General features: G+C 40.0%; 1 protein-coding gene across 3 annotated transcripts in view; it reads left to right on the forward strand.

The window, feature by feature from the left end:
* The window catches only part of LOC133485473 (serine/threonine-protein kinase 32C-like), a 98,505-nt gene that overhangs the window by 37,897 nt on the left and 36,679 nt on the right, over nt 1–23,929 (forward strand). For all 3 annotated transcript variants that reach the window (XM_061789199.1, XM_061789200.1, XM_061789198.1), the window contains exon 2: nt 2,476–2,531. In XM_061789199.1, coding sequence (XP_061645183.1) covers nt 2,476–2,531 — 56 coding nt within the window. The remainder of the gene's footprint in view (nt 1–2,475; nt 2,532–23,929) is intronic.

Below are 23,929 nucleotides of genomic sequence, written 5' to 3' on the forward strand. Positions count from 1 at the left end.
TGCCCCTGCTTATTTCCGCAAGCCAATGCCAAACCACATTCTGCACGTGTTACAACCAGCGGAGACTCGAGTCCCCATCAAGTTGCCAACTAGTCTCAAGGCTAGGGAGATAGGGGTCTTAGCGGCAAACGCTAGAAAGGCCGTATGAGAAAGGCTGGCAAGTGGTTTGAATTCACGATGACCAACTGTCAAGAAAAACTTAAACTGAACAGAACAAAACACCGGTTGTGTTGCTGTGAACCCATTCATTGACAGGACCATTTCAGGGCCGCAGTGTGATCTATTCGGTCAAGTCAGTGTACTGTATATGGCTTTTATAACATGAAAAGGCCTCGATTGCCTCCCACATCATTGATTTTTCAACAAACGCCAATTCCAAAGAAGTTGGGATGTTGTGTAAAACGTAAATAAAAACAGAATATAAAGATTTGCAAATCCCTTTCAACCCATATTTAATTGAATACACTACAAAGACAAGATAATTAATGTTCAAACTGATAATTATTTTTTATTTTTTGTAAATATTCTCTCATTTTGAATTTGATGTCTGCAACATGTTCCCAAAAATCTAGGACTGGGGCAATAAGCATTTGGGAACTGAGGACACTAATTGTTGAAGCGTTGTAGGTGGAGTTCTTTCCCATTCTTGCTTGATGTACAACTTTAGTTGCTCCACAGTCCGACGTCTCCGTTGTCGTGTTTTGCGCTTCACACATTTTCAATGGGAGACAGGTCTGTATTGCTGGTAGGCCAGTCTAGTACTTCAACTCTTTTACTACAAAGCCACGCTGTTATAAAACATGCAGACTGTGGCTTGGCATTATCTTGCTGAAATAAGCAAGAATGTCCCTGAAAAAGATGTTGCATGGATGGCAGCATATGTTGCTCCAAACCCTGTATGTACCTTTCAGCATTAACGGTGCCTTCACAGATGTGCAAGTTACCCATGCCATGGGCACTAACACACACCCCATACCACCTCAGATGCTTGCTTTTTAACTTTGTGTTGATAATAACCCAGATGGTCCTTTTCCTCTGGCACACAGGACACAACATATATGATTTCCAAAGACAATTTGAAATGTGGACTCGTCAGACCACAGCACAGTTTTCCACTTTGCGTCAGTCTAATTCAGATGAGCTTAGGGCCAGAGAAGCTGGCGGTGTTTCTTAGTGTTGTTGATATATGGCTTTCGCTTTGCATGGTCGTGTTTTAACTTGCATTTGTCGATTTGCTGACAAACAGCTTTATCTGACAATCGTTTTCTGAAGTGATCCTGAGCCCCACGTGGCAATCTCGTTGACACAATGATGATTTTTAATGCAGTGCCGCCTGAGGGATCGAAGGTCACGGGCATTCAATGTTGGTTTTTGGCCTTGTCGCTTACGTGCAGAGATTTCTCCTGATTCTCTGAAACTTTTGATAATATTATGGACCGTAGATGATGAAATCTCTATATTCCTCGCATTAGTGCGTTGAAAAACGTTATGTTGGACTAATTGATCACGCAGTTATTCACAAAGTGGTGAACCTTGCCCCATCCTTGGTTGTGAACAACTGAGTCTTTCAGCAATGCTCTTTTTATACCCAATCCTGACAGTCACCTGTTTGCAATTAACCTGCTCACCTGTGAATTATTATTTTTTTGAGCAGTGCTCAACTTTCCCAGTCTTTTGTTGCCCAACCTTTTGGGAATGTGTTGCAGATATCAAATTCAAAATGAGAGAACACTTGAAAAAAAAAAATCGTCAACATGAAATATCTTGTCTTTGTAGTGTTTTCAAAAGGATTTCCAAATCATTTTATTCTGTTTTTATTTATTTTTTCCACAACGTCCCAACTTCATTGGAATTGGGATTTGTATCAGGAGAGCCAATCTGGTACGTTTGGCAAAAAAGAAGACTTGGTTTTTTTTTGTGTTTTTTTTTTTTCAGTCCAGTCGAATTGTAGGCTTTGCATAGACATCCCCGTCTATAGTGTGAGAAAGAGCGGCACCTCACTAGCTTAATAGCATAAGTCATTTTTAACTTGGTGGGAAAAAAAATAATACAAACGTGCTAGCTAAAAGTTTATTTCCCCCTTTACGTCAGTGTAGATTATCAGTCATCCAGGTTATGTAATCCGTAAAGGTTGAATTGAGGCAACTGAACACTTCAAATTTTACGTTGAATGTACATTGGCGTAGGTTAGGGATGAACTAAGGTACATTCCAACTTGTGTAAGGACAATTTCAACAAAACAACATGGACATGAAACTTAGACAGACTAATAAAATGTACTGAACAGCTGATCACAGCTATTAGTCCCTTGGTACTTAAAACTACTAACGATAACAGGGACTTTGACTTTGTTAAACTATGCAATCAACATATTTAAACTTAAATATGCAAAAATGTCAGTGGTGCCAATATATTTTTATTGCTCTGTATTGTGGCAAATTATATCGTAATGCAATGCTTTTTCTTTTTTTGCAGTGAACTTTGACCACTTTCAGATATTGCGGGCCATTGGGAAGGGCAGCTTTGGAAAGGTAATGTATCCTCAAGCTTTTTAGTACTATATTGTGCACCTTTGATTGACAGTAGTTGTTTGTCTTGCAACTGGCGAGCACAGTGCTTATCTCTGCCAAGGAGTAAGGGAACTTCTGATTGGATTCGACTTCCCATCACATTAAGCTTAGAGCTTAAAAGTTATATTATTTTCTGACTTCGAAAGACTAATGAATAAAAGTCACTTAGAGGAGAGTCAATTTGCTTTCCAGCCCATGCCAGCAAACCTGCTGGGAGTTTTGACCCATATCTACATTTAATTACAGAGCAGTACAATGCTGTCTGGTTGTGCTGAATAAAGCGCCTTGGCTCCCACGTGTGTGTGAGAGTTGTATTGTGAAAACAAGCATTTTTTTTAAACTGTCCATTTTGCTGGTAACATGATGACATTTGGGATAAATGTATGAGCTACACGTGTTAAATAATTTTTGTATGAGACATAAAAAGTTTTTAAAAAAGTTGTGCTGCTGTGAGTGTTAACACAATTGGGCTCAAGAGATTATTGTAGTTTATCTTCATTTGTAATCCTAAATATGGTGGCAAATATTTAAGATTTTCTTCTGCATGCTTCTGCAATTTCATTCCATTTTGCTTCTCTCTAAACACAATCTTTTTCCCCCCTCCACAAATATGTGCCTCTGTTGTGGAAAGTCATTCCCAATGCTGAATACATTACCATGCAAAATTATGTTAATGTGATGTATTCCTTTGTTCCACCAAGCTGCTGTCACTTTCCTCCTGACACAGAAGGGAATACGCTGTATGCGGACCAACGCAGAGACCTAAGTAGGGTCTTCCAAAAATGTACAAATCAGGATATATGATACGTGTGGCATGGTGCGACAGTGGTTTAGTTAAAAGCTACATCACAGCAGAAGATAGCGTGTTCCTCCAGCAGTTAAAAGTAATAGGTTAGATTAAGTGAAGACTCTGAGTGACCCATTGGTGTGAATGTGAGTGTCAAATCTTCATATATGTGATTGACTAGTGATCAGTCCAGTGTGCCCAAAGCCAGCAGGGCTCATGATCCCTGTGACGCTGACTAGGATAAGCGATATCCAAAATGGATGGATGATAGAGCAAAATCATATGGCACAACTCCTCTGGGCAGCATTATCCATTCGATACGAAACTGACATTGAAACTGAAGTTGAGAACATCCATAGAGATATTTTCACATCGCTATAGATATAAAATGCAAAATAACAATCAGTGAGTTGATTGTTAATTTCCCCTAATTTCTATTTATGAAATTTACCTCAAATGCACATCCCAAATAGACATTGTCCTAAATGATGGTCTTTGACAACCATTTCTTTCAAGAGAGTATACAATAGATCTAGTTGCTCAAATCTAGGACTTGGCTTCATTTGGCATTTATTACTGTAGTCATGTTTGCTCCATGCAAACTTTAATGGTGAGACATGCAATCACAGCAAATACAATTCAGATATACTGCGAGACGGATGCTCACTGAAACGTCCTGATAGTTTGCCTTTGTCCGAAGCCATCTTTGTCTTTTCTCTTCAGCCCACAGTGTTGTCACATATGTGGATTCTGAATAATGGTAATAATATATATATATATCTGCAACATTTGCACAATAAACATTGTCCCAGATTATCGCGCTACTCGTCACTTTAAACTGCATACACTCCTTGAAGTCTCGGCGCCCTTTGCACAATGGTCATTGCACCAGACTATTGCAATATTAGTCATTCGAACTGCTCTAAGTGCTAGAGGACAATTGTCAAAAAAATAAATAAATAAATGTACCGGCATTAAAAGATAACTATTAACCCTTTATTGCTCAGTGACTGTTTTTTGTCAATGTCTTTATGTCTCAAAAGTGTTCTCTGTCAATTGACTGTCTGTTGTCGTACTAGAGCGGCTTCAACTACCGGAGACATATTCCTTGCGTGTTTTTTGGACATACTTGGCAAATAAAAATGATTCTGATATATATCCGTCCATTTTCTGAGCCGCTTCTCCTCACTAGGGTCGCAGGCGTGCTGGAGCCTATCCCAGCTATCTTCGGGCAGGAGGCGGGGTACACCCTGAACTGGTTGCCAGCCAATCGCAGGGCACATACAAACAAACAACATTCGCACTCACATTCACACCTACGGGCAATTTAGAGTCCCCAATTAATGCATGTTTTTGGGATGTGGGAGGAAACCGGAGTGCCCGGAGAAAACCCACGCAGGCACGGGGAGAACATGTAAACTTCACACAGGCGGGACCGAGCAGGATTGAACCCCGCTCCTCAGAACTGTGAGATATATATATATATATATATATATATACATATACATATACATATATATATATACATACATATATATATATATACATACATATATATACATATATATACATATACATATATATATATATATATATATATATATATATATATATATATATATACATATACATATATATATATATGGTCATTTCACTTAAGTGTCGGCGTAGCTGATGCTCGCTCATAACTCAAAATCTTGGCTCACAAAGCAAGAAATAGTTCAAGTGACAGTGAAAAGTCATTTCAAAGCAAGTATTATATATGTCTCCAAACAGTACAAATTGAAAGTCAAAGGTTTCTCTTAAATTCAGTCCCAAAATAGTTATGCAGAGAAGCCAAAGACAATTAATAACAGCAGATGCAGAGAAAAAAAAGATAATAAATAAGTAAAAAGGTCATGAACAGTACCGGTATTGAGGAATCTTTGTGCAACAACATAGTACAGAATTTAACCTCTTCAATAATAATTTACAGTATGTTCCACAGGACTGCTCATATCTTGAATTGTTCCTAAGTTGTCATTTTGCTGGAAGATGCCAGTTTCAGTACACTTGACTCTATCTTCGCCACGGTGTGCCCAGCCAGGGGATAGTACCTACAGACGTTAGGCTTACTTAACCTGAGCTTAAGCTTACTTGATAAGGACCTTATCACATAAAAGAAAAAGACAAAGAAATGTTACAAACAACCAGAGCACAAACGAACGTGTCTTACCAAACTGATGCTGTGGTGATGGAAGGGTACGGATTTGATGGAGTAGGGTTTGCGGAAATACTGCAACCACAATTTTTTGCTAACATGGCATTCTGTTTGGAACTTGGATGTTGGGTGGTCTGTAATGAAACAAAGCAGTGTAATAAATTAAAAATAAAGTGAGCATTAATGACATTGTGTTGTTCTCGGATGAAGCTGGGAGGTATACCATCCTCTTCCATTTCTATGTGCAAGCTTTGCTGACATTGTATTTTCTCTGTTCTTCACCCCTCTGTTAATCCTTCCCTTTTAGGCCCCTCTTTTTACATGCATCTCTCTTTATTGTCACAATTTATCTCAACACCCGCTTCCCAAAAGCTTCCTCAGGCTGTAAAGCTCCCAGAATCTTCATTTAATTTGATAGTTTGTGAGAAAATATGTAATTTGTCCTCAGGCTACATTTTATGACCCCTGTGTTTGAAACTTTTAAAGAAGTAGTTGCTCTATGACTATTGTCAGCCTATTTCAAAATGTTGTCCAATTAAAGTAAAGGACAATTTTCCAGCCAATTTAAGTAATACTTGACGTAACAGTGGCATAATAATAAATTTGGTTCATCCATACTCAGCACTACAATTCCGTTATTTCCTTATGAAGCAGTTACACAAGTTCAAAGTAAGATAATATTTTGAAAAGAAGACAACACAGCATCCATCCATCAATTTTTCTGGACCGCTTATCCTCACTAGGGTTGCGGGCGTGCTGCAGCCCATGCCATATAACTCCAGGCAAGAGGCGGAGCACACCCTGATCTGGTCCCCAGACAATCGCATACAGTATTACATGGCATTAATAGTTTAAATAGTTTCCCTATCCTCCTCCCTCAGTTTTGGATCATCCTTTCTCAATTCACTTGTGCAAGGAATGCTGGTAGATCGATGTATATGGCAGTTCATTTGTAACACGCCTGCTATAGGGCTCAATGGCCAAACACTGAAAAGATAATTGCCTGCCCCCACCATTGTCTACCTTTCCCCTTGTGTTTCAGCCCCCTCAGTATTTGATTTCTAGGAGGTGTTTCTCCTCCACAGGGCTCATTAAGGTCTTCAGATGGAGAGCCCAGTGGGAGTAAAACCTCAGAGATATGGCGGTCATTGACAGTGAAGAGTTTAGTGACAGTTCCTTAATACCAACAGTCAGATGAAAAAAGGATAACACAGAAGGAGGTTGATAGACAAAGACAAGGAAGGTCAGAAGTGGTACAGGAGCTCAGCTGGTGTTTACTTGTCTTTCAACCGCTGAACCCCCCCCCCCCCCACATACACACACTCGCTCACACACACACGCGTGCACACACACACACGCACACACACAAACTTCATCAACAGTAGTAGTAGTAAGTTCTCATTAGGACCCAGTGTGAAATAGATATATAATAAATGGGAGTGAGGGAAGGAAAAGGAGATGAGATCTGGATGAGGGAAGGACAGACAGACAGCGAGAGAGGCTGCAACACATTGTCGTGTCTTCCTTTGGAAAGGTCAGAAGATGATTAAGCCTTCGTTAGATTTTTTTTTCCTTTTCTTTTTGCTCTCCATGCCTCCAAACAGGACTTCAATAGTTTGTAAGCCTTTTAAAAAAGAAATACACAAAACCTTTTTTAATTTTTAAAGCTATTTTTTAAAGTTTGGGTTACAACAAGCTTTTACTTTAGATAGACAATTGGACTTCACCTGAGTATCTCCTATCCCTAATGAACATGTCACATTTTAAGCTCTATTCATGTTCAACTATTACCCTCAGTATAGAACAGGGGTGGGACAATACATCATTAAATTGCATCACTCATGGTAAAGTATAGACAGTGGAGGCGCTGCAGGAATGTTTTGCCTCGTGAGTTTGCATCATTCATTCTCGCCGGTGTCTACATTCCGCCTCATGCTAACACGAACGCCGCACTGCTAATGCTTGCCGAACAAGTAAACAAAATTGGAAAAAAAACACCCGGACTCACCCCTCATTATTCTCGGGGACTTTAACAAAGCTAAACACAACCACGAACACCCTAAATACAAGCAGCACATTGACTGTCCTACCAGGGAAAATGAAATGTTTGACCACTGCTATACTACGCTAAATAACACATAACGTGCCAAACCTCGTGCAGCTCTGGGCTCGTCTGATCACTGCTTAATTCACTTAATACCGACATACAGGCAGGAACTTAAATGCGTGAAGCCTACAGTGAAAACAGTGAAAAAGTGGACCAATGAAGCAAAGATGGAACTTCAAAGCTGTTTAGACTGCACAGACTGGAGTGTCTTTGAAAATTCAGCTGGCAGCCTGGATGAATATACGGACACTGTCACATCCTATATCAGTTTCTGTGAAGATGTGTGTGTACCAACAAAGTCATTTCGCACATTCAATAACAACAAGGCGTAGTTCACTGCCAAATTTAAGCAACTTCGCCAAGTTAAGGAAGGTGCATATCAGAGTGGGGACAAGGCCCTGTATAATCGAGCTAGAAACCAGCTGACTAAAGAAATTGACATTGCAAAGAGGAACTATACAGCAAAGTTGGAAAAACAGTTTAGCACTAACGACTCTAAATCAGTCTGGCATGCATTACAATCGCTGACCAATTACAAGCGACGATCACCTCAAGCTGAGAACAATAGCACACTCACCAACGACTTGAATAGCTTCTATTGCAGATTTGAAAAGGACACTTTCACACCCCACAACCACCCAGCCACACCACCGACCACAATCACACCTCTGACTTCTGTGTTAACCATCCACGAACAGGATGTGAGACACATCTTCAAACAACAAAAGATTAACAAAGCGGCAGGCCCAGACCATGTGTCCTCATCCTGCCTCAAAGTCTGCGCGGACCAGCTCGCTCCAGTCTTCACACAGATCTTCAATAGATCTCTGGAACTGTGAGAAGTACCATCCTGTTTCAAACGCTCCACCATCATTCCAGTCCCCAAGAAACCTACAATCTCGGGTCTAAATGACTACAGGCCTGTCGCCTTGACATCTGTGGTCATGAAGTCCTTTGAACGTCTCATGCTGGACCACCGCAAGAGCGTCACAGGTCCCCTGGTGAACCCCCTACTGTTTGCCTACCGAGCGAACAGGTCTGCGGATGATGCAGTCAACATGGGAGTGCACTTAATCCTAGAACACCTCGACAGTGCAGGGACCTACGCGAGGATCCTGTTCGTGGACTTCAGCTCAGCGTTCAACAGCATCATCCCTGAACTCCTTTCCTCCAAGCTTCTCCAACTCAGCGTCTCGCCTGCCATCTGCCAGTGGATTTACAGCTTCCTGACGGGCAGGACACAGCAGGTGAGGCTGCGGGAGACCACCTCATCCACACGCAGCATCAGCACCGGGGCTGTGTGTGGACCTTTTTCGCTTTAAACATGCTCCTCGTGCTTGAAGTTTTTATGAAAGCACAGGACTCCCACTAAAATCATTGTAATGCCTCAATGGTGAGTTGGTTATTGAATCATTTGTTTTTATTTGCTTCTCTGTGAGTCATCAAATACGTTTAAGCGACTTGCCTGGTTTGTGGTGAAACAAAGTTTGCAGGGCACAGCTGATCTATAGAATGCCAGCCACACCTGCTTTTCTAACAATGGATATGCAAGCATGCGTTAAGTCATCAGCAAAGTATTCAGATTAAGCTTCCTTTATTTGATTCATTTAATAGAGAATAGAAAAACACATGCTGTCCTTCAGAGTGTAGCACACTAGACGGAGTGATGCGCATATCTCGCTGGCGATTACACATCCGCTGCAGAAGGTATTTTCATATTTAAATGATGCTGTGTTTTCCGAATGGATTTCTATGATATTCGCAAGTCTCAGGAAAACGCCATACTCCATGATTTACACCCAGCCTCAGATTTCACTGAGTCATGCCACTTTGGTCGTTGTGCACAAATTTCCAGATTACGCATTGTATAAATGCATAAATAAATAAAAAAAAGGCATGCACTAACGACAGAATATGGCCAATAAAGCAAAAACGGTCAACAGAAAATTCATGGAAAGCTACTTCCAGCTCTATTTGAGCAATATGCAGTAATACTATTTGATATAGGCCTGGGTGTAACCTCACAATTTAATTTGATTTTGATTCTTTAGGATTCGATTCGATATTTGCTTAAATAGTTTATCGATTCAGTAAGAGCTTTATTTTCATGCCCATGTGAACATGCGCTACGTCACCTCATATTTTTGAATAAAACACCTGAAAATAAAATGTGCACAATAATAACCTACTGTATTTGTACATATGCAGTACAAAAAAAAAAAAACATGACAGTTCTGTACAGATACTGAAAAAGTAAAGCACATGTAAATTGTAAAAAAAAAAAAAAAAGCACTTAAACTAAAAAAAAAAAAAATTCTCACTGCTACAGTTTACAAAAGACCTTACTTATATCTATTTACTTTGTTACGGATTGGCAGGGGAATCCAAAATGACCTAAAACGTCAGATTTAAAAGTTGAGGGCGCTGGCTTAACATCGCTGCTGCTTGGTTTGGTCGGCATTTTTTTTGTTTTTTGATTGAGTGTTGAGTGTTCCTTTGATTCCAAAGCAGCATTAAATGTTTTAACTACCTTTTTTTAGCTAGGCTACATTTACACTCCAGGTCAATTCCCGTGTGTGACGTATCAGATTTTTGTACCGTTCAATGTGAACGTTTTTTCAAATCTGATCCAGGCCTCTTTCATATGTGGATATAAAGCTGACGGACACTCAGGTTGCGCTCATCCGACCTGTACATCCTCAAAAGAAAACCGTCACGATTATTCGACAAAACAGACACGCAATGAAAGCAATGGCGGATGAAGGAGAGGAAAATAGTCAGTGGTGAAAAGATGATGATTAGAACTGAAGGGGGGGACTGGTAACTTCAAGCACAAAATCCTTGAAATTGCCAAAAATGTGTCAGGACGAGACCAACACAAGGGGCCATAATTACTCCTGTAAACACATTGCATCTCGCATTTTGTGCGCATGTGCCGTGTGACACGTTCCATCCACATGAGAAGTCGCATTTGTTTTTTAATGTGAAGGAGTGCATAAAAAAATTGGATTGAACAAACTATCCAAATTGGCCATCATGCCCTGCAGTGTGAATATGGCCTTTGTTTTCTGCAGAACATCATTTTAGTTTACCTTTTTTAAGTGAATCTTTTTTTCTCTCTGTTCTCATATAGTTCTTGCAAGCTGTAAATGTAAAGTTTGATGTTTCATTTGTAAAACTGGAAATATTTTTGACTGACTTCATGACATTGCTGGCATGTTGTTATGTGATGAATCAGCCATCGCTTATAAGAGCAAATTGTTCCCTCCGCTCTCTGGATGACATATTCGTTAGACCCTGAAAGTGTGTTTGCCTTAGTACTTGTCTCCCTCACAGTCTTCCCAAATTCAACATCAGTCTGTGTGTGTGTGTGTGTGTGTGTGTGCGCGCGCGTGCGTGTGTGTGCGTGTGTGCGCACGCGTGCATGGGTGGGGCTGTAAATTTATGAGGGTCCGTTAGGGACATTATTTAGGATTAGCTCTCACACTTACTATTCAAATGCTTTCACACACACACAAACTACTAAAAGGCTCTCATAAGGACTACTCAAACACTCTCATACGCACGAGTCTTGCTCTCATTAACACTACTCAAATGCTCTCATTGACTACTCAAATGCTCTCATTGATACTATTCAAATGCTCTCATTAACACAACTCAAATGCTCTCATTGACACGACTCAAATGCTCTCATTTACGCAAGTCAAGAGCTCTAATTTACACTACTCAAATGCTCTCATACTCATGTGTCTTGCTCTCATACTACACGTCTTGCTCTCAACACTACTCAAATGCTCTCATATCTTTTGTGTCCAAGGATCTTAGCCCTACATTATAATTACAGTCATTCCGTGCCGTGTGGAGTGAAAAACGGAGATCTGTTTGTCTTTCTTCAATTCCTGAAAGCATATCAGCTTTTAGTTCAAATAACAGGATTTCCCACTCAGTAAATTTGTGAATAAACTGAGATGAGATCATCATTATTTCAGAATACTGTAAATACATTTTGTGATATTTTGTCAAATCTGTGCCTTGGCTTTATAAAGGATGGGAAACACTGTGTTGTGATAGAGAACTGGGTAAGCAAAAGATAGAAATAGTAAAGGTAAGAAATGCTGGCCATGCCTTTGAGGGCAGCCATTAAATAGTTAATTTCTTCGTTCTGGCTATTTACAGAAGAGCCAAAAGTAGTAGTTTGGGACTCTGACCAAGAATATTAAATATTAAAAACTACAAAAATAGAATTTGTTTTATCTTCAGATTCACCTGCGCTACACAGAAGGATGGAGAGTGTACAGGTCAGACGGAGCAGTTACAAATCACAACAATTTATAGCCTGCCGCACACAGATCGATGCGGCCGAAACTAACTGACTAACCTTCGCACAGTTTGCGGGGTTTAGCAGCTAGCTTTCATGAGTTGCTGACTGTTGGCCAGTGGTTTTGCTACGGTTCTTAATTTGAATTGCTGGTGAATGGCGTCACAAGGTCGCAGATGTCAAATCAAAAATGCTATCAAAAAGTATTGTGCTTTACAATAATACTTAAGTACTATATAGTTATAATTTCATATGTACAGTACCTGTGGCTCGAAAGCAAAAGCGTCAAGAGCGCCATGTCCAAAGTACGGCCTGGGGGCCATTTGCGACCCGCCTTCCATTTTTTTTAACGGCACGCAGCAAGTAGTAGAAATAATATTTGACATGGCCCGCAATTAAAACAAAAAAACAAAAAATAGTAAAAGGTGTACATATATAAAATTTTGTTTGTTTGTCCTGTTCAGATGTTAGGTCAAGCAGAAAGAAGGATCTGTATCCCTTTAATGCTGGAATAGTTATACTGTGCCACAGTGGAGTTTTTAAGCTGCAATTGTGGTTCTTTGTATTCTGATGGATGTTTATTGAACATTTCAGTCGGACAGAACAAACTTTTAAAGGGGAGTGACAGAAAAAAGGGAATAATATAGGAAGAAAAGACAAAAGACAGGACACTAGCTAAAAGGAAGATGGGGAAAGTAAATCGTTATACTGTATGCCTAGTACAATCACACATTAAATTTGAGTGTTGTATGGTGTAGTAGTGCTACCCCTACTGAAAACCCGACACATGGTCACAATTTTTTCCGTTGCAGCACTTCGGGCAATGGGCTGTGGTCAGCCACATTGTGCGCGGTGAAGAGTCGCTGACTGTAAGTTTTTTTGTGATGGTCCACCTCAGTGGCTTTCAGCTGTGTCGCTTGGTGTGAGGCGTCCCTAAGGATGGCTCACTGTATGATGTGGTGCTGGTGGCCTATGGGTTAGTGAAAATTATAGTTTCATACATGCAAATCAGTCGCCTTTCGGCGAAATTCGCCGTTGTGAACTCAAAATAGGTCATTTACGTGAATCGTATAGATCCGATGAGTTTTTCCTGGTTGGAGTGGGAGGTGGGGGGTTCGCTGTCGTCATAGGCTGTTTTGTACCCCTAGGACACTGGCAGCTTGATCCATTCCACACATCAACCATCCACACACAGATGTAATTGTGAATATTACTCCACGGCGGACTATTAAAGACCAGCGCATTGGCCTGAGGTTTCCCCCTGTGCGCTCGAGACCTGCTTTGGATAAGTCACAGGTGTTGACGAGACCAGAAAAAACACTTCTGCCGCTTCTGCTGTTAAGAAGTAACGGTACTTTTACTCCGTCACAATGATCTAAATGTCGCGCGCCACTTTTATTTATTAATTATTGCTTATTAATCAACTATTTCATGCGCATGTTTGTGCCAATCAATTTAAGCGCTAGTGACGTTTAAGTCTAGTTCACCAATCAAACAACACAAGAAAGTCCCGTGACCTCACACGTCGTCTTCTAATGGGCTTCCCGGGCATAGGTCTTACCACGAGATAAGCCAGCCCGGCTGATTGTCGTTCCTATGTGGCCACCATTTTGGGAAGGTCGTCGTTACCATGAAGGCAACGGCGCGCTACTCTTGTTTACATTTAGACGAACAAAAACAACAGCTTTCATGTATTGTAGTATTTGTCTGGCATTGTCTGCCCAAACATAGATATTTCAGCTCACTTATAACTTTAGAAAACACAGTGAAGTAAATTGCAGATATTTTGTTGTAGTTTTGACTGTGCATACACACACACACACACACACACAGCAACATCAAAATTTGCACATTCACATTTGGTTTTGTAATTTTTTTTTTAATTGATGTTCATGCTGTGGTTAAAAAAAAAAATCAAAAGTCACACACTTTTTACTCAGTACTTGAATAATTATTATTTTACTCTTACTCAAGTAATTTTTTTGGTGGATTACTTTTTACTTTTAATTGAGTCACATTATTGTCAAGTAACAGTACTCTTACTTGAGTACCTTTGGCTACTCTACCCACCTCTGGAGCGGACGTCCTCTATTGGTACTCTTAAGTTTAAGCAAAATTTTTGCTCATCAGATCAGCCCATGTGGTATTTGTTGCACTGGTCTTTTGTATTTTCACGTTGAGGTGCTGCGTGTCGTGGCCCTCGTTGTGGTCCCAGTGGAACAGCGAAGCACACGTAACATCGGCGATAAGAGCTGATCCGCCAGTACATTTAGGATTAATTCGGAAACCCGCCTACAATTATCTAATTAGTTTACGGATGTTAATGTTAAATGTATTAAGCGACGGAGCGATGATAGGGATTATGTCACAACACAGAAGGAAGTAACTTCAAATACAGACATGGCCAATAAAAACAGAAAAATACTTCACTTAATATTTTCCTGGAGGATGCATTTGGGATTAGCCTTTGAAGTTGGTAATAGTGAAACAGACAATGATTTTAGTCAATTCTTTTCCAGAATTAGAGTGCTTAAAGAGGAGGGTGCTATTCATGCGGCACAGCTTGAAGCAGGCATCAGGTGCAGGTGGAGATGGGCCTGGCTCAAGTTGGAGGCCAAAACAAAAAAGCAAAGAAATGAGGCAAATTTAATTTTAATCTTAGTTGTACACTAACATGTACTTGAGCGGTGTAAATAAATGTTTTTCTGTGTGAAGAAATTGTGTTTATTTTGCCTTTTGCCTTCTTCACATAACATTATGTTGTAAGTCTGTGAACATACCTCAAGCTCTTCTTGAATGGAAAACCCACTCCTGATTACCGGTGACGACACCACGCTTTTCCTCTTTTTGTACTTTTTATCCCCAACACAACACAATACAATACATTGGCATGATCCATTGGTGTTATTGTCGGCATGCTAATTTGTGTATCCAGTCGCGTTGACCGGTGACACCTTTTTCTGCTTCCGCCTCTCCGACAGTGTTTGTTTGTCAAGATAAAGCCCAGTGATTGTATAAGACAGGATACGGTGCTATCGGAATAATGTCGTGTAGTGTTACCACTGTCTGCCCGAGATACGGCAAGACTTTATGGCAGTAGTCTGACATAGTGCAGTCGTTAAAGACCCCCCCCCCCCCCCGCCCCCCTCAATGTTTTTTTTTTTTTTTTTTTGTCACCTTATGTCTTCGGTGTTTGCATGTCGGTAGTTTAAGGCTGACTATTAGTCCAATGTTCTGTAAATCAGGAGAGATTTAAGTCTGAGTCTTACTGAGGTTTTTTTTGTTTGTTTTTTTAAGTCTGTCTTTATCATTCCTGACTCAAGGAAATATGACAGGACTATTTTCTATTCTGTTTTACAAGATGCCTGTCTCCTATGCTCAAAGCCCACCTTTTGTAAAGATACAAGATCAGGTAAACTGTAAAGTATTAGTGCTGCAGTTTTTATTGAAGCTATTACCGGTAAGTACAATCTACGTAATGGTTCTCTATTAAAACCAGCAACATTAGAGTTCTGGCGTCATGAGTTCCTGCTGGTTTTTATAACAAGGTTACTTACTTGACTGTCTTTTCTGTCATATCGTTGTTTCCCTGAAAAAGATACTGACCAAGACCTGCTATCTAAATTTTAATGGATGACTGTAATGTATGCAACATATTAAATTGTAATAAGTTTACCTCCATTTATCCGTTTAGCTATATCCTCCCCCACTCATTTATTAGGCCCTGATCTTTCATAACATATTCAAGGAGCATTATGTCTTATGGTGAATTATCAAGCGATTGTGAACATTTTTATATTGGAAATGTCTGTTACTGTCAATAGTTATGTAAAATAAAAATTACAATTAAATGTTTGCAATATCTTGCACACAGTTTATGAAAGTGAATGTTATACTGAGACTGACCTAAATATTGCAGCTATGCACACAGTTGTGAAAAGGTTGGGCTGCTTTACTGAATCCACTACGCTTGAATGAAGGTTTCAGAAGGTCCTGTGGGTAAAAAAAAAGAATCATTTCTGATGCTCTGTAGATATACAGATCTGCTGACAGGTAGTACAAAATTGCCTTGCTATTTCACAATTATTTCTACCGGTATATTTATCTTCACAGTATTGATTTGATAGTTATTGCAGATAAATCTGTCATAGAAGCGATTATGATGAATATGCAACCAGGGGCGGGGTGGCAATTGGGAATTTTGGGATAAATCCCGAATGGGCGGTCCATTCCAGTCCGACCTGGCCAAGTGTATATTTAAAAAAATAATAACAATTTTACAGTATAATTACAACCGATATATTATTATTATAGTCATTTGTGCTTCCAGCTCATAAAACCCACGAAATCAGGAATTTAAAAAATTAGAATACTGCGAAGAAATCAGCCCAAATTTTGCAGGCCATAAATGTTGTAAACTGAGTGTCACACACTAATCATCTACTAAACTCAAAGCAGCAGCACAGGTTTCCCCAGGTGTCATGAAATTGCTTCAGGTTGGTTCAATTGTCTCAGATCGATTCAATATGGGGAAGACTGCAGACTTGACAACTGGCCAGAAGACCATAATTGATACCCTCCATAGGATGGGTAACCCACAAAGGTTCATTGCTAAGGAGGCTGGCTGTTCACAGTGTGCTGTGTCCAAGCATATCAATTGAAGGACAAAATGTGGCAGGAGAAGATGCACCAGCGAAAGAGATGACCGTGGGCTTCAACAGATTATCAAACAGAGATGATTCAAGAATCTAGCAGAGATCCAGAAAGAGTGGAATGAGGCGGGAGTCACAGCTTCAAAAACCACCACATTCAGACACATCCGGGAGATGGGCTACAACTGTCGGGTTCCTCGGGTCAAGAAACTTCTTAGGGTGCAATGTCTAACGCAAGTGTTGGTAAACTGCTTTCTTAAATCCAAGGCCCACAGTGGACGCACCACAAACGGTGAAGGAGGAAGCAGAAGCGAGGCAAGTGTGTGTGTGTGTGTGTGTGTGTGTGTGTGTGTGTGCGCGTGTGTGAGTTTGTGTGCACATGCCTGTCTCACCACCTCTAAAAGTATATTTGGGAGAGGTAAACAGGTGCGATGTGCAGCTGGTGGTCAAAGATTACAGCCAACATTGTGACAGCATCTCCTTGCAGGCCAGCACTGTGCTCAACACACATCAAGAACCCCTACCTTTATTTTTTCATTTATTTATTTTCCCATCTATTGTATTTTGTCCTTTACATCAACAATAAATAAAAAATGATCAATTCACTATTCCTCATGCAAGCACGCATCAACTGCAGTGCTAAATACATTGTTACCTGGACCGTAACTTCCAGTAATAAGATGCAGTATGTAAACACAGCTGCTCAAAATATATTTTCAGTGTTCCCCCTCCACTGCATCGCCCTGCAGAACATCCTTATGTTATTATGAATTTATCCATTGGTATAAATTCCACTTTGTCAGGTTCATAATTGTATAGCCTGTTTTTTGGAGCAGATGGCAGCATCTAGCAAATGCCTCTAAAAACCTTAGGGGCTTTCCCATCGTAGGAACTTTACAGGAACTTCCAAAGCTCAGCAAAGAGCAAAGAGCCGCGTCGGGGGAATCGATGGCAAAGTCCGCCGCCACCCCGGCAGCAAGGTCTACTGCTGGCTGACCCGGTCCTGCTAAGGAGCAGAGATCCGAGCCCAAGTGGCCGTGTGTGTCTTCCCCAGCTGGGTCATAGAAGATGAATACCGGCGTGAGGCCGGCTGCGTTCGTCATAGTGCAAGACAAGGAAACGAAGCCTGGCTTATTGTCTGTGTTTGTACGTGCAGAAATAAATATTCGCAATGCACTAGGCTCACACAATCAGGATTTTTGGGACCGATCACCGAGTTTAAAAAAACCATAACTGAGCACCGATCCGATCACAAGATGGAACAATGTGTCTATTTAAATGACATGTTCATTTACTGTATATACTTTTGTACAGTATACTGACTATCTTCAAAAGTATTCTTGAGCATTTTAGACAAAAGGTAAAACATCAATAACCTCTACGGGGCATTCGAGCATTGGCCACTGACATAAGTTTAAAGTTCAGTCAGGTCAAACCAGCATTACTTGAGACAGAAATAATGGGTGCAAACGTACTGTAATTACGTTACTTTATTATACAACCCCAATTCCAATGAAGTTGGGACGTTGTGTTAAACATAAATAAAAACAGATTACAAAGATTTGCAAATGATGTTTAACCTATATTTAATTGAATACACTACAAAGACAAGATATTTAATGTTCAAACTGATCAACTTTATGGTTTTTACCAAATAATCATTAACTTAGAATTTTATGGCTGGCATTCAATGTTGGTTTTTGGCCTTGCCGCTTCCATGCAGTGATTTCTCCAGATTCTCTGAATCTTTTGATGATATTATGGACCGTAGATGATGAAATCCCTAAATTCCTTTCAAGTGTACGTTGAGGAACATTGTCCTGAAACTGTTCGGCTATTTTCTCACGCACTTGTTCACAAAGAGGTAAACCTTGCCCCATCTTTGCTTGTGAATGATTGAGCAATTCAGGGAAGCTCCTTTTATACCCAATCATGGCACCCACCTGTTCCCAATTAGCCTGTTCACCTGTGGGATGTTCCAAACAGGTGCTTGATGAGCATTCCTCAACTTTCTTAGTCTTTTTTTCCACCTGTCCCAGCTTTTTTGGAACGTGTTGCAGCCATAAAATTCTAATTTAATGATTATTTGCTCAAAACAATGAAGTTTATCAGTTTGAACATTAAATATCTTGTCTTTCTAGGGTATTAAAATAAATATAGGTTGAACATGATTTGCAAATCATTGTATTCTGTTTTTATTTATGTTCAACACAACGTCCAAACTTCATTGGAATTGGGGTTGTAGTTAAAATACATTACATCGACAAATACTGTTAATGACATGCCAACTCTAATTTCTCACTGTCCCGGCTATATGGATGGTTGTTGTCCAGCATCGTTTGCGGCAGCGTCCTTTTAGTTGTTAGCTTTTCCTTTTCCATGCTGCTTTGCTTGAACTCGGCATACTCCTCCTTGTGGACATTCTTCAGGTGCCTGATCAAATTTGTGGTGTTGAAGCATTTAGATGACATTCCCCCAAGAGGTCCTTCAGTTGTGCACAGATTGTAATCGCCATTCGTGTTGTCTGTCTCAGACACCACAAAAAAGTCCCACACCGCTGACATGTTTTTTCACCGACAAGATGTATAAAAAAAAAAAAAAAAAAAAGATTGGTCGCCAGGTATTTACGGTACTATGCCACAAGACATGGGACAAGGCTAACAATAAAATAGCTTTAGGATTGAAACATACATGATGGCGACACGGCATAAATGTCTTTTGTGGAGCCGATCAATTACGTCAGTGATCGGATCGGCGAATTATGACATTAAAGCCGATCTGCATAATATGCTAATTATCGGCCGATACCGATCAACCCGATCAGATTGGTGTAAACTGTACAATGTACACACTGTTTGTACTAAGAGCTGTCCATGAAGTCATGTATTTTTTTATTTTTTTTATTCAACCTCATCCAAGTAAGGTATTTGCAATGCCAACCTGGCTGTAGACAGCAGCGTAAAACAAAACGAAATAGAAACAAATACATATACAAACTTTAAAATGTAATATAAATATTACACTACATCATAGCACATGATGAAGAAAAGGTCCATAAAAGACATGTGAGCGTATGTTCTCTAAAGTTGGATAACTTGGATGAAGAAAACTAATCGCCTGAATGCCAAGACATTAGAAAAACTTGTCTTTTTGAATATATAAATAAATGTAGAAGCATACAGATGACTACAGACAGGGCTCGAGACTGCGACCTTTTTTCAGTTCGTGTGATTAAAAATTTCATATTGTCGCATTTGTGCAAGTGCATTTTAATGATTGAAAGTTGCTTCTTTTATGCCGCAATCTCCTCCAGAGAGAGAGAGAGAGAGAGGGGAAGGGGCGGGGGGGATAGCTCTGACGCCGTCTCAGTCATTGTTCTAAATCCCGTTTGAGTTAAAAACGACCCGCTGCAATATGATTGGCTGCCTGCTGCAACATAATTGACTGCTTTTTCCAGATAGGACACGCTGTTATCACACCACCGTCGCGTACATGTGCGTCACAGATGCGAATAAAGATGATTCGGATTCTGATTGTGTGCCCAGATGCGAATAATGATGATTCTGATTCTGATTGTGTGTCCAGTGGAGTGGCCACTACATACATATATTAACGCTGGCGCGCTACTTATTTGTTTTTAAATGACCAGTGTGAGCCATCAACTCATCTGGACTGCTGGTGATGAAGGTAGCGAGCCTGCACGTACCTTTGTAAAGTCCGGTAAACTCCTCCCGCCGCAAGTCACCTACAACTTGTCTTTTTACACACAACATTATCAATGCTGCTACATTTGTCGCGGGAATCAAACCAAAAGTTATTTACCTGAGTGACGTCACGTATGATTGTCTCAAAATTACGTGTGTGTGTGAGAGAGAGAGAGAGGGGTGGGCTGTACTGCTAAGATTGCCTGTTTAATTTCTCTCATTTTAATTTCACTCATTATTACAAACAGTCACGTGTAAAGTTTTTAATAACTTTATGAAGGTCACAAATCTATCTAATCTATCTATCGAGCTCTGATTGCCTGTCTGTCTATTTATCAAAAATAGATAATAATAAAATGTCGTAGTATAGACATGAAGATATGTGCAAAGTTAAAAAGCCCTGACTCCTTTAAAGAGGATGGTAGAGGAAAACAAACTATCATTCAAATAAAGTGCAATAATTACAGTAGTAATGGTTTATCCACGATGTTTGGGACTATGATTTTATATCGGTAAATTGGTTTGTTTTGCTAGTAAATCATTTGCAAAATAGTGTGAATAATCATAAACGATACTTTTATATGGTGGTGGTGCACGTATGCAATCGTTTTTAAATGTATGTTAATCATATGTTTGTGGTCATGTCATGGTCTGTGTTTTCGTTGAGTTGATTCTGATGAGATTTAGTTTGTTAGCTTTGGTCAAAGTTTCCTGTGTCACATGTTCATGTCTTATCTGCTCATTTGGTTATTGTCTCCACCTGTTCTCGTCAGCCCTCTACCTTATGTCAACCAGTCAGCTCCCTGCAGCCACTCGTGTTCCTCGTCTCAATTTGTATTTAGTTCCCTGCTTTCTTTCACTCTGTGTTGCTGCATTGTTGTTTGTTGGTTGTGGTCAGTTGTCATAGCCCGTGTTTCCTTATCTCGTCATGTTTCTTAATGGTCAGTATTTTGGTTTCCATGTTTCTCTTTCTTTGAATCAAGCTTTTTGGACTCTGTTAATTTATCATTTGCTCCTAGATCCTTGTTTGCCTTTTTTGTTTCTGAAATTAAAATACCTATTTTGATATTCCTGCACTCCTGCCTTGCATCCCTGCATCTCTGCATTTGGGTCACCCTTTTTGCCACCATCACCACCGAACTTGACAGCATTTTTTTAGATCCAGTAGTTGTCAGTATTGAACTACATCAACCTCATTTGCTGGAGCTACCCTGAACTAATAAGTGTGATGGAAACACAAACCACATGGACCACAGAAACCTTTTGCTACCAGGAACTGAAATTTTCTGGGTTGGTTGGTGGAAAAGCCCCTCTTTACCAACTCAACTCCTACTTTTTTTTCCCCCGTTCTAAGAGAACACAACCTTGATCTCTGACAATATGCATCTGCAAAAAAAGAATCTGGTCTTACATTTCCCCCCCCCCCCCCCCCCCCCCTAGAAGTATAATTGCTGTTTGGCTCCAAACACTAAAGAGATTTGCTTCAATCTTTCCTCTGTACATTTTCCAGTTTAGGTGAAAATGTGTCAATTTATATGCAAATGAATTTGAAGACATTTGAGAAAATCTGCCTCACATTTCTGGACCCTAAATTATTGGTTTCTCCTTCTCTACACTAAGACATCTTAATGCACTGAATTGCTTATAGTCTCTATGAATATATGAATAAATCCTTTTGAACTTTTATAATTTTAGTATGCTGACGGGACGTTATGAATTCTAGGCAAGACAGAATGTGGTCAACCACACGAAGAATTATGATCAGGGAATCTTATTTACCATTTCAAATGTATTTCTGCCAAAGCCCTTATTTACTTCCCAAAAGACATTTGCTATTGTTTTTACATTTATTACCTAAAACATTGTCATTATTAGAAGCGCTGAACTGGAAATAGAAACATCTTGTGTAGCGTAAAATGGTTGTTGTTGTAGGCAAATATCATTGGAGGGTTATGTAACTTTGCTGTTTTTTATGAAAATACGCAGTAAACATCAAGAACAAGATACTGTATGTCATCTTTTGTCATTGTGTTATACAACAAAACAGATGCTTTGTCATCTTTTGTCATTGTGTTATACAATACGTGTGTGTGTGTGTGTGTGTGTGTGTGTGTGTGTGTGTGTGTGTGTGTGTGTGTGTGTGTGTGTGGGTGGGTGTGGGTGTGGGTGAAGCGCTTCCACACACAGCGAATCAAAAGTTTGAAACCTGTCTTGGTGCTAGCAATCAGAGGTAGACCGAACTGCTGAATCTCAATTTTCACAACCTCTAAGTATTTTTGCAAGTTTAAAAAAAAAATAATTAAATAGTGAAAACTCAGGACAAAATTAGGACAACGTTTATTGCTTAAAATAAAACACTTATTTAAAAAAACAAAAACAAAAAACCTGAAATAGTCACAAAGTTTTTTCCCGTTCATTGTCATGTCTGGATTTTTTTCTTAAATAAACAATTCCATTAACTATATCCATTTAATCAACATTTGAATGGGGTTAATGTATTACATCAAGGTCTTAACATAATTGTTACTTTTTGAGCTGGCTAAGGTAACAAATGGATTGGAATGGAATGGAACAATTTCACTGAGAAAATGAATTGCTGGGTTTGCTGGCGGACCCAAGCTGGTAGTTTGCTTGCTTGTTTGCTTTGCGCTGCTAAGTCATGTGACGGCAGAACATCGAAACACAAGAGGGGGAAGGAGGACCAAAGTGTACCGGCTGAGACAGAAACAATGAGTCTGGCGTTGCCTGTTTGATGAAACCAAAGCCGTGTATACAAGAGCGAAACTGAAACTACTGTATTGATATTGCCACGCTAGTATCGAGCTTGGTATCAATATTATCGATATTTGGATCGATATGCCCACCACTAACCACAGTATCGCAATTGGATTTAATCCTGGACTTTGAGTTAGCTACTCCAAAATCTTCATTTTGTCCTTTACTTGAAATTCTGAAATTGTTTGATGACCTGAAACATTTAAGTATGAAAAATATGCAAAACAAAAAATCAGGAATAGAGCCAGTATTTTTCACTGGACATTTTTCTGACACCTTCCAAACACAATATTATGGCATCTTTAAAAATATCAATGGAACAACGAATGAGTAAAGTTGTTTACGATAAGCTTTACATTCAGAATTGTTGACAGAATGTCACAATGCTCCTGTTCCAAGTCCTGTTCGAGCCCATCCATCCATCCATCCATTTTCTGAGCCGCTTCTCCTCACTAGGGTCGCGGACGTACTAGAGCCTATCCCAGCTATCATCGGGCAGGAGGCGGGGTACACCCTGAACTGGTTGTCAGCCAATCGCAGGGCGCATACAAACAAACAACCATTCGCACGCACAGTCACACCTACGGGCAATTTAGAGTCTTCAATTAATGCATGTTTTTGGGATGTGGGAGGAAACTGGAGTGCCTGGAGAAAACCCACGCAGGCACGGGGAGAACATGCAAACTCCACACAGGCGGGGCCGGGGATTGAACCCGGATCTTCAGAACTGTGAGGCTGACGCTCTAACCAGTCGTCCACCGTGCCGCTTGGGACGTTGTGTTAAACATAAATAAAAACAGAGTACAATGATTTGCA

Source organism: Phyllopteryx taeniolatus, chromosome 11 (genome assembly GCF_024500385.1).
Source record: "Phyllopteryx taeniolatus isolate TA_2022b chromosome 11, UOR_Ptae_1.2, whole genome shotgun sequence".
NCBI lineage: Eukaryota > Metazoa > Chordata > Actinopteri > Syngnathiformes > Syngnathidae > Phyllopteryx > Phyllopteryx taeniolatus.